Raw genomic sequence first — 11970 nt, forward strand, 5'->3', positions numbered from 1 at the left:
TAGAAAGTACAACATTATTAGACTGATTATACTGAAAGGAAGAAATAATTCCTTTCTTAAGCACAAAAATGTCATAAATTCAGGTAAATCAAATTAGTTCTTATAACACATTGATGGCACAAAATTTATGTTTATAGAGTCCATCACTTCATTTTCAGGCATTCTGTTTCTATATTTGGCCAGAGTCAGAAGGTTAGGAACCAAGAAGTCAGTAAGTTCCCAAGGATATCCTCACTGTCACATCACTGCTCTAACAAGTGGCAAGCAGGAGGAAATTCAGACAAGTCAAACACCCACACCCAGTACACAGTTAAAAGAATTTCCTTCATTTTTTTCCTCTACTGATTCCAACGAAGAAATATGATGAGAAAAACTGGAGGGTTCTCACTTATTTGAATAACAAGTGAAAATCTAAAAATATCTTCACTGTATGTTATTACCAACTGTATCACTGGGTTTTATAGTGACAGCCCTGTGCTATAATTCCTGAGAAAACCTCTACATAAAGCTTCATAAACCCAACCATTCCTGTAATGTATCGCCTTATCTAGCACACAATCATTTCAAACACAACTTTTCATGTTATTATAATTTGTTCAAAAATGGTAATAAATACATCCATGAAGCCAAAGGAATCATTGCACAATCTATTGTAACTTGTTCTTACCAGTACTGACAGTTAATCCTCGACCCAAAATCCAATGTAGAATATTCCAGTATTACTTGGTTTAATTAAAGATATTCATTATACACACACCTTTTAATGGACAAACATTCCCAATCAACATTATAAATAATCTGGGCCAACTGCAGAATAATGTCTGTGAACAATTATCACAAAACTAAAACATGGATGGCTGTCAGTCGGTGGCAGAATTCTTGCTTTCATAATAAATATAAAATCAATTTCCTGTTCTAGTCCCTATTCCAAGTTGAAAATGATATATCTGACTATGAATTCCAACTACCTTCATCCTTAGGTTTGTTTTTTTTTTTTTTTAAAGAAAAGAGGAGAAAGAAACTTATGAGACCATCTAAGTCAATTCTTCCTCATTTGAGGGCACTTGGATAGTAAAGGCTTCTACATAATACACTCATATGAACTTGCCATTTCATACATGTATATTTTTTTAATGCTGTGATTTTTTTCCCCTATCAATGCCACTCAAGTGGAATGTCAAAAACTCCTCCCATTTCACTATAAATTCCTGTTTACAAAGGCTTAGTACATCTGAAAGCCAGTAGAAACCTTTTGTTCAAAAAACAATAATATGCAATTTCAAAAGCTTTTTGTTCCCATTTCAATCAAAACTAACTTCATATGTTTTAAATGAAATTCTGCAAGTAATCAGAGACTAATGAGGATTCATTGGTTTAACTAGTTCAGGGAGTCTGAGAAGGGAATGAGAATTTAAAGTCACCAAGTTTTTCATTTAGAAGAGCAGTTAATGTGCAGGTACACTAAGTCCTCTTCACTGAGAAATGCAATCAGGACCCTTGTCTCAGGAGAGACTCATCCCTCTGTCTGTGTGCACATTCCTGACTCCCATTAACAAGTACCACACATGCACACGAAAAGAAGCCAGCCTTAGTAGCCTGTATGCATGGCAGCTGTGGTGACTAAATAATCCATATGGCTCTGAAGAGAAGTTCTGCTTTGTTGGGTCTAGAGTCACAGTTACAGTGGTGGAATTCAGACACTCAAGCAAACCTCAGTCTGAATGTTTGATCCAAACCCCATCCTGTCCAACCACACCTCAGACTGCAGTTAAGCCTGGGTTTGGAAATTCTATCCTCAGCATGGTTTATACAGGTAGAAGTTCCATGTTTGAGGAAACTTTAATTTTTTCACAGGCCCAAAGTTCTGTTCTCCTCCCAATTCATCATTTCTATTCCTGCATTCACTCATCCATTTCCTTACAAAATGTAGGAAATCACATAATAGTTTCATAGAGAGAAAATCAAAGGCCTGGCTTAAATTGCAAAAGCAAAAGCAGAATCAAGTATGAAACACCATCTTCAATGTGAAAATCAAACAATATGGTAATCTTAAAACAACAGATACATGCTGAAATGTAAATTCCACAGGTTGTGTAAACGGTAGAATTTAACCACTAATTCTAATGCCTCCCAGCAACTAGAATTAGGTATTTAAGTGAGAGTCTTAATGCTCATTTAATATAGTCTCCTGAAGCCCAATCCAACAACTTCTTCATTTTTTCCTATGAAGAAAATATTCTTGTGAAGTTCAGTTTAGTGAAGACACACAAGTTTACACTTCTGAAAAGAATTCACTAGCCATATTCTGAAACTGGGCTCTAGGGAAAAAGACTCGATGATGCAAAATTCTTAGTATCCTTCCATGTATAGAGAACAAGATGAAAACTTCATATTTATCTCCAGTTAGATCAATTAATATTCAGAAAAGTTATGTAACATTACATTTAAATAACCATAGAGGGAAGAATCTACCAATGTTCCAGAAGCTTCTCTAGACCTTTCAATCAATTTTATTTATATGCAAAACCAAGAGAAACTTAAAAAAAAAACAAAGCTCCTCCTGATGCTAAAGCTCTCAATTTACTGACAGGCAAATGGCTTCATGCTGCCACTTAATCTCATTTCTTGCATAATGCCCTCTAATTAGCATATCAAAGTGAATTAATACTTCTAGGGCATTAGCAATGGGGAAATCTGCTCCAGGCTCACAATAGCAGTTAAGAGAGAGCCAAGAAATCCTCAAAAACACCACAAACCACTTTGCATTGCAAAACTGTTCAATTTATTTATCCTCTCTCTCTAAACACTTTTACCGCACACTGTTTTACTACTGTTCACCAAACAAAATGATAATTGCCAAAGTTACCAGCATCTGCAATGCCTGTTTAGAATCTTAATTTAGATTATGTTGCAGATAATTTCTATATGCAACCATTTGTTCTATTATAAATGTTAATATAGAGACAGTGGAAATGTTGACATTCTCAATTAGTTAATTTGAATTTGAAATAAAATTTTATGGGATTTTAAAATTTATGAATTTTTTAATGTAAAAAGCCACCTGCTGGACTCTGATGCCTAAGAAATATGCTTTGAAAACTTATGTATCACATAAAACAAAATAAACAAAAAAAATCATTTTGCCATAACATATGTCGAGTCTCCCAACTAATGGTTTAAACATTGTGAGGAATCAGCAACATTAAAAGGATTACATTGGATACCAAGTTCTCATTAATATGATCACACGAAAAGGGTTATTGTTCAAAACAGTTTAACATTTGTAAAGCACTTAACTTGAAGAAAACAAGTGGGAAACTTTTAACAATTATTTTTATCCATAATTAACTTTAACTGTCCTCAGTCCTAATGAGTTACTATCATGTTAGTCAAAAGTAAAAAAAATACCACGCTAATTCAACTTAACACATTCTATCACACCAATATTTTTACTAGACATACACTCAAATTTAGTACCAAAGCAAACTATCATTAACCATCAAAAACTACAAACATCTTATATTTATTGCATGTGTATATGTTCATGGAATACCTCTATTTTCAAAATAACAATAAAGAAGAAGAGATTCTGGTTACTATTCTGCCTACAAAGGGGGTAATTAGAATCAAGAGTTGAAGATTAATGAAATTTATTTTCAAATATGTTGTGTCTAAAGGCATAAAAAGATGGTTTATTTTTTTCAGTGGCTCATTCAAGCATTTCCTACTAATTCATTTGCTAAATGTAACACTAATACAGAGCTCTGATAGCAATTTGTGTGTTTGATTAACTTCTACAACTTTGTAAAAAATCTTTTTAGCTAGATAGATCTAAAAAAACTTTGACCAATTTACACTACATAGTGATATAAATTATTTACTCTCTTCATATGTAAAGACTCAAATGGCCTACTGAAGTAGAGCAAATGTTTGAAAAGGTCAACATGGGAGGGAGTGTACAAGCATTGTTAGTCTGTTACTAACTAAATCATGCTGATACCACTGATAAATGGCTAAAACACAAGCCTGCTGAGAAAACTAATAAAACATAATTCTTATAATGTCAATACTGAAAGAATAAATGCCTAAAGTTGTTCATATGTACATAAATAGAGGGAAAATAGTATAAAAATCCTTATTTAGCATGATGTGTTCGGTACTGATCTGTTAGGTATTCTGAAATATTTCAATGTTATGAGTACAAAATAAAACGAATGATTTAGGGTGTGGTTCATGAATTTTGGTTTTTATTCTTCATAGCCATACTTCATATTACTTCATCCTATACAATGCCACCATAAACTATCAAAACACACATAATCCAAATAAGATGCTAAAGGTCTTGGAAGTAGCCATTTACAAAAGTTGTAAACAGAAATCTAAAAATATAAGCAAAATTAGTTAAAAGGAAAAGGATCCAAACATGAAAGAGATACCCAGAAAATTTTTACGAAAGTCAAAGAACCAATGTGCTCTTTGAGGCAAGGCAAGGCTTCCTTTGCCACTGTATTAATATACTTCTGATTTGGATTAAAATTATGTAAATTAGCATAATAACATAGTAAAGTCCCAAATAAAAACCAAAACTACATAGATCTATAATAAAATGAAGTCCACTAAAATTGAGGCATGAAAGAATTACTTGCACAGATCAAGTTAGTATTGACAAGAGAGTTCAATATTCTTTTATTGGGAATAAGAAAAAAAGGTATGGAAGACAGGTCCATACTTTTAAAATAATACCTGCTTGATACTTTAGATCATGAAGTTCCAAACCAGTAGAGAAGATTTTTTTTCCTACGTTTTCTATGAATGTATTACATGTATTATCTTCTAAGGATGAGAGAAGAGTAAAGAAAGTTAGAAAAACATCACTCTTTACATCCTTCCTCAAAACTTCCTTAAAAAGCTCCAGTAAGCTAAGCAAATCTATAAAAATAAAAAATATTCTTAAATTACACAGGAAAAAATTTGCAATAAAGCAACAAAATTTATGACATTTCCAGGATACACTGACTTTGTAATTTTCCCTATTTAATCACTGAATATTTCCAATGTAAATAAGCAATAATGTCTAAAACTGATAAAAAATTTAAAACATTAAAAGTCCTTTAAAATTTGCTTCAAAATAATTGTGAAAGGGTGGGAGTTACAGAGAACACAAGATTGGCCAAGTGTTGCTAACTGCTGAAAGTAGGCAATGAGTTCATGGGGATTCAAGTTTCTCTTTATCTATATTTTTACAATTGAAGTTCTCCATAATAAAAGGTTTTTAAAACTAGAAAATAGTTCCCAAAAACACAGAAATGAATCATGTATCAAACAGAGCATTTGTTTTTAAAACTCTGGAACAAACAATGATAACTATATTCGAAGTACTGCAAGAGCAACTTAAAAGAATACACAATACATATTATATGTAACATTTAGACTCACATACAACAATTTTCACCTTTCTTGTTAAAATTTCACTTGGTGGAATATTTGGATTTTATACACTAGGAATTGAAGAATTATCTGGCACTGTAAAAAGAAAAATGAACACATTTTTATATTGAAGCATTAAAAAAAGAAAGAAAACAGGCCAGAAAAAGAAGATGCCATGAGTCTCTAAACCCTTAGGGTCAGAAATAGAGGTGCTGACTGAGAGTACTGCCTTATCTCTCTGAAAGCTAGTCCCACTTACAGCAGTAAAGATAAAAGGTTTAATCATATATATTATATTCTAAACATATAAAAACTCACAAGCTACCTTCTTGATCCAGTTTTGATATGTAAAATCCTTACGACTCTTTCTAGGGAGGGTTCCTTTAAAAGCAAAGCATTTTTAATAGTAATTTTCTTCTCTTTAAACATAAAAAATACTTCAACCAGCCCAACCAGGCAAGCAGGCCTTTCTCTTCCCCTGCGGACACCTCCTGCAGTAGAGAAGTTCATTAAGTTTTATGATCTTCCCAAGTCAGTCCTGCTTATAAGCCTCACAAAGGCCACAAATCTGGCAAACCATCATGTATGCCATTAGACATTACTAGTAAATGAATGCTATTTAGGGTTTGTGGTGGCAATAAATCAGAGTTTGGTTGGCAGCTATCAACATGGAGTATTTTAACCTACCATTTAGAAAGGAAAAGGTTATGCTGATTTTTTTTCCTAATACACAACATTTTTTAACAATATGACTCTGATTATATACTAGAGTGTTGAATTTTCATTTTAAAATATTTTTAAATACATTTTTTTTTTCTCAAAAAGAGCCATTTCCTTTATTCAAACTCTCATAATTAAGGGCTTTGGAAAGAAGAGAGATTTGTGAGAATGGAATCCTCTCACAAAGTACTTCAACAATCAAGATTAAGGTGGCCAAAAAGATGTGAGGGAACGCCCCCAAAGAACTATGTAGATAAGGAGACTTCATAGTATCATGGATACTTAATAAGAGACAGATGGTAAAATGTGGCTAAAAAAGAAATCTTTAACAATTATCTCACTGGTCACTTACTTAGTTTAAAATGGGCAAATATCTTGTTTTAAAGCCTGTAACTTTCAGTTGCTTTCAAAATGCGTAGCTATCACAATTCAACAGATATTTCTGTCCAAAAATAACTGAATGATAAATTTTATAAAAGAACACATTTTCAAGAAAAAGCAAGCATCTTATGGTATACTTTTCCTACCTCTGAACAAGAAAAAAAGTATAATTGTGGTAGATTATCCATTTATCTGTCAGAAGGGAAAAATACCTTTTCATATTTGGTAGAAGGGAAAAAAGATGTTTTTCAAACTAAACCCCTTATGTGCATCAGAACTGGCAGTGTTCACTGCCTGATCAGAAACCTCAAAAGCTACTGGCAGATCTGCAAATATACGGATTTTTTTTTAATGATTTTGTCTTATTTTTTAAAAAGCATAACCAAAATGACATTATCCACTGAAATGACAGCTTTACCCCCCATCTCCCCACTAGTCAACCCCCTACCCCTCTATTATGCAGAATAGAGTCATCACATAGTATTCCCAGTTTCTATTACAAATGACTAGGTAAACTTTCTCTAAGGTTATAGAGAATTAATCTTTGGATACTATTTTATTAGATTTAATAAAATGATTTCTTTTAAAAAGCATTACATGATATACGTTATAATCTACAGTGCTTATTTTATAAGCTCATGATGTTTCCAAAGCATGACTGTGGGAACAGATGGGGGAGGGGGGGAGGCCTGGAATTTGCTGCCCCAATTTCTTTGCTTCGGTAACACTAATGTCTACACAGCTGTTTTATTTCAAATCAAGGATTCTGAGTTCAGCGTCCCTGTCTCCTTCTAAGAGTAGTTTTGGAGAGTGAGGTGGAGCTCTGGGTAGTAGGGGAGAAAGGAGAGGAGAGAAAGAGCTTCACCCCCATCAATCATTCGGTACTTAAATCCCGTCCCTCTCGAGCTTAGAGAGGCTGGCAGGAAGATGCCTCAGCCTAGACAGCCGCCTTTACTCTTTGTCGGCCGTTGGCTTTTTACAAAAGAGATAACGTGCAAACTTGGATCCGCTGGCCAAAGCACAAAAAGAGAATCTAATTTACAAGTTATCTCTGAAAGCCTCAGAAACAATTTTCAAAACACAAAAATTTCTTTTGTCAGCTACCTCTTGCTTCTTAAACAGCAAGTGCCCTACCAAGGCTCTCTCTGCCAGTAATCCCAGACTCTGAAAAGACTTGTTTCTTTTTTGTAACTCACCTTTGACATGAGGTTGACTACACTTTCCTTTCAGAATGGTGTAACTAAGTCTTGTGCAAATAAGCAACTAGAGGACTTATGCTTCCTAATTGAATTCTGCCTGCTACTAAATGTCTAAACAAGAAAAGCAGTTTGCTAGGTTTGGTTCTCAAACTAGCTAGGCCAAAACTTTAAAAAAGGCAAAAAAAAAAAAAAAGAATCATGATAAGGGGGTGAGAAGGAAGGGATATCAGTCCCCTCTCCCTAGTAATATAATGCTATATAAAGTTGAATCAATCTTAATATTCACAACATAGTCAATACCCCAGTGCTTAGCTGTCAGCAGAGACTGAAGTGGAGCCCTGATAGCAAGAAAACCCTTGGACATTAAGCAACATAATTTACTGAGAATTACGTACTTTTAGGCTTCTAAACTAAGAATCTCAAGATTTAGTGCTTGATGTCTTGTTTTATAGTCAGATCAAAATTATCTACCGTTTTAAATCACAATGCTTTCTAAAGGTAGCTAAAAACCAACACAGAGTAAAAGTTAGTCATTTTAAAATGTCTGGGGTTTTCAAAATTAAAATATATCTTAAAAACACTCACTTGACATAAAGAAATCAAGCACACTATGTGAATGAAAAGCAGGAAAAGTAGTCTTTCAGGCTCTCAATATTTGCTGTTAATTATGGTTTTAGCATATATTTTAATAGACAGCAATAACCCTTCATCTTTTATTGATTACTTTTAGAATTAGAATTGCATGGTGGAAAATCTGTTTAAAAGGAGGACCACTCTTCTACCAACTAACAATTATATACAGTGCGCTAATATTTGTATATTCAGTTTAAACACAATCACATTTAGCTTTTTAAATACCTTCACTTAAATATTCCTATGCTTTGGACTTTAACTTTCCCTTCTATTCTTTGCCAACTTAAAAAACAGCAAGTTTATAATACTGTATACCCAACAAAGACACACACAAATAAACAGTAAAGCTTGTTTAATGCATTTGTTTGCCATATACAGGGAAAATAATGCCTCAAACGAAGTAATAAAATCTAAATTAAACCTCAAATTCTACTTGAGGCACTACCATCACCTCAAGACTTAAATAGTTTCAGTTTTTAAAAAGTCTAACAAGGAAACTAAACTGAGATGAATTGTCAGAAATTTGTCTAATATATACTTATAGTTTTCATTCCAGCACTTCTGCAAAAGCTATCTTCTCATATATTCCCTGCCCTAAATACTTCAAAAATTGTTCAACCTGCACCTGTGGACCTTTCTCTACTTAATAAAATATATTAAGTATGTTTACAATGTAATGACTTCAAGCATAAAATTTAATAAAAGTAATAGATATAATACATTGTATACGCCTAAACACATCATTACCCTTCCAGCTTCTTAAAAGTAGTATTCCGAACTAAAATACTAATTCAAACATACTTCTCGGGTCTGTGCAATTGCATCTATTCTTCTATCTGTGGAAATGAAGCTTAAGGCTAAGTAAAACAAAGTTCGGGATATGCTTCTCAGCGGGAGTCGGTCCCCGTGGCTCCTTTTAAAAACTGACAGACAAGGCGAAAGGAGCAGGAAAGGGTGGCTGGCGCTCCCGGCCCCCTCCCCGCCTGCAGCCAGAGGTGGCCGCTTGGGGACTGCGACCCTGCCCCGTCCACTCTACACTTCATTTTACACCAGGAGCGGAATTCAGAAATCGACTCCAGATTTATTGCAGTTTTTTCTCAAGATCAGGAGGTGGGAAGGAAAGAATGATCAAAGATGGCGGTGCCCAAAAGCAGCAGCTTTCAACTGGAGAGTCGAAGGAGTAGCTCGGACCCCACCTCAGGGGTCTCCAGGCCCACCGCGGGGCGCAGCGTCTTACCTGTTTTCTCTTTGATCTCACACAGGACACTGAAGAGCGCGGGTTTCATTCTGTGACAGTTCAGGGCATGTTTCCTAAAACATAAACAGCAAAACACAAAGGTATTAGCATCACCTATGGAATAATATGGCGCCTTCCTTAAGTTAGATCCAAGATTTAATTCCGGCCCCCTATTTCGGAAGGCTCTTTTGAACCCCGTCAAATCAACAGAAAACTCAAGTTGACTAGTTAGCGACAACCGGCAAGCTCTGGCGGCTACAGCTCCAGCCCGAACGCAGCGCGACCCATCTGCCGGGCAGGCAGCAGCCTCGAAGACCGCGGGGCGCGAACCCGTGCGGGGAGCCGCGATCCGGGGGCAGACGGCGGCGACTCAGGGGAGTAGACAGCGTGGAGGGGCTCCCGCGTCCGCCCTCCGCCGGGGCAGCGGGCGCGGAACGGGCTGCCGGCCGACTGCGGCCAGCGGGCGCTGACAGCTCGGCAAAGTTTGCGAGGCGGCCCTCCCTTCCCGAGAACTTGGCCGCTCGCGCCCGGACCCGCCGGGGAACCGCCCAGAGCCCCGCGCCGGGGCTGGGGCGGCCTCCCGCACAGCGAGGTCGTCCAGCGGCCGAGCGGAGCCGGGGTGCCGGGACTCCGGGCCGAGGAGAAAGTTGCACTTCCCTTAAGTGCGGCCCGGGGCCCGCTCGCGGCGGCGTGCAGCCGGGTCCGGGCGGGAGGTTTGAATCCGTGCGAGGGGGCCGGGCTGCCAGAGGGCCGGACGCGGGGAGGTGGGGTGAGAGAAACCCACGAAATCCACGCGGCACCAAGTCCGTCCCGCGCCCCGAGAGCAACTTTGCCGACTCCCGCCCGCGTCGAGGGGCGCTGGACAAGTTCCCCAGAGGCCGGGGCCGGAGGCCTCTTTTCGGAGAAAGTTCCCCGCCCGGGGCTGAGGCCCTGGCCCGGGCACAACCCGGGCCCGGACTCTGCCGCGGGCCCGGCTCCCGCACACACACAAAAGATGCTTAATGAGACGACACCAACTTTGCTTGCGCCTCGTCCAAGCTCTGGTCGGTGATGGTCATGATCTGGTGGAGGATGTCGCCGATGTCCTGCTTCCTGCCGTCGCCGTCCGCCCCTTCGTGGCCGTGAGGGGGAGGCGGCAGGGCCATGCCCCCCTGCACCGAGTGGCCGGCCAGGTTCACCCCGGCCAGAGTCTGCAGCATCCTGGATTGATCGTCCATCCCGCCGCGCGCGGGCGGGAGCGGGCGGCGGCGGCGGCTGAGGAGAAGGCTGAGGCGGCGGCGGCGGCGGCGGCGGCGGCGGCGGCGACGAGGGAGGAGAAGAAAGAGGGGGAGGGGGAGGGGGAGGCGGCCGCGCGCTCCCCGCCCGCGCGGGGAGGGGGCGGCCCGGCCGGCGGGGCCCGCGGCTGAGGCAGTGCGGACGGGCGCCCGGCTCTGGCTTCCGCCGCCGCCGAGGCTGAGGAGAAGCGGCGGGCGGAAGCGCCGGGCTCCGCGGTGGTGGCGGAGGCGGACGCAGCGGCGCCCGCTGCCCTCACGCGGCCGCCGCGCCGCCTCCTCGCCGCCGCGCGCCCCGCCGGGTAGCCCCGCGCAACTTGCTCCTCAGCGCCGGCCGAGTTGCCGGGACGCCCGCCGCCCCCCGCGCCAGCCTGCGCACTCCCCTCCCTCGCCCGCCGCCGCCGCCGCCGCCGCCTCGGCCGGGCGGGATCCGAACCCCGGCGGCCCCGGGGGAGGGAGCGGCGGCGGCGGCGGCAGGCGGCGGCAGAGGAGGGCCGGCGGGCGGGCCGGCCGAGAAGAGCTAGAGGGGCGGAGGAGGAAAGTTTGGGAGCTAGCGGGCCGGCGCGGCGGGGGCACTGAGCCCGATGAAGGGCCCCGGCAGGCCGCGCGCCGGGCGGACAGCAGATTGATGGGGCGAGAGAAGTCGCCGCCGCCACAGCCAGAGCCGCGCACCCTGCCAGCAGCCGCCGCGGACCGGGCTCGAAGGCCGTTCGGCTGAGGGATTGACAGGCTGCCAGTTCCACTCACTCACTGCGGCCCCGGACGCCCGGGAGGGGGGGAGGGGCGGGGGCCAGAGGAGGGCGGGAGAGCGCTCCGCACGCCCCGCCCCCGGGGGCGGCGCGCGCTCTCATTGGGCCTTGCGCCTCCCGCCGCCGGCGCTGGCACCGCCCCCGGGCTTCGGTCCTGCCCCTCTGGCCTCCGAGCCCCTGCCCCCCGAGAGCGCGCCCCCGGTCCCCTCAAGCCTCATCGCGTCCTGGCCCCCGGGATAGGCCAGCCCGCAGGCATCGTTCCCGCACCCTGATTTCTGCTCCTAGTGTTAGCAGTCATAGGTGCCAAGAGTTGTGTACGGGACACTAGGCAACTCGCTCCAAGGCCAACCATG

At 41.8% G+C, this 11970-nt stretch overlaps 1 protein-coding gene across 3 annotated transcripts in view; it reads right to left on the minus strand.

Moving 5' to 3' along the window:
• Positions 1-11613, minus strand: part of PBX3 (PBX homeobox 3) — a 224512-nt gene extending 212899 nt beyond the window's left edge. Inside the window, exons 1-2 of one of the 3 annotated variants that reach the window (XM_069582424.1) lie at positions 10615-11613; positions 9598-9671 (exon numbers count right to left, since the gene is read on the minus strand). In XM_069582424.1, the coding sequence (XP_069438525.1) occupies positions 9598-9671; positions 10615-10814 (274 nt within the window). In that variant the 5' untranslated portion in view covers positions 10815-11613. Of the gene's footprint in view, positions 1-9597; positions 9672-9836; positions 10296-10614 lie in introns of those variants that run through there. The other 2 variants (XM_069582426.1, XM_069582425.1) reach the window with 2 other exon arrangements.
• Between the last annotated feature and the right edge of the window lie 357 nt (positions 11614-11970).

The sequence above is a fragment of the Ovis canadensis genome, chromosome 3 (assembly GCF_042477335.2).
Source record: "Ovis canadensis isolate MfBH-ARS-UI-01 breed Bighorn chromosome 3, ARS-UI_OviCan_v2, whole genome shotgun sequence".
NCBI lineage: Eukaryota > Metazoa > Chordata > Mammalia > Artiodactyla > Bovidae > Ovis > Ovis canadensis.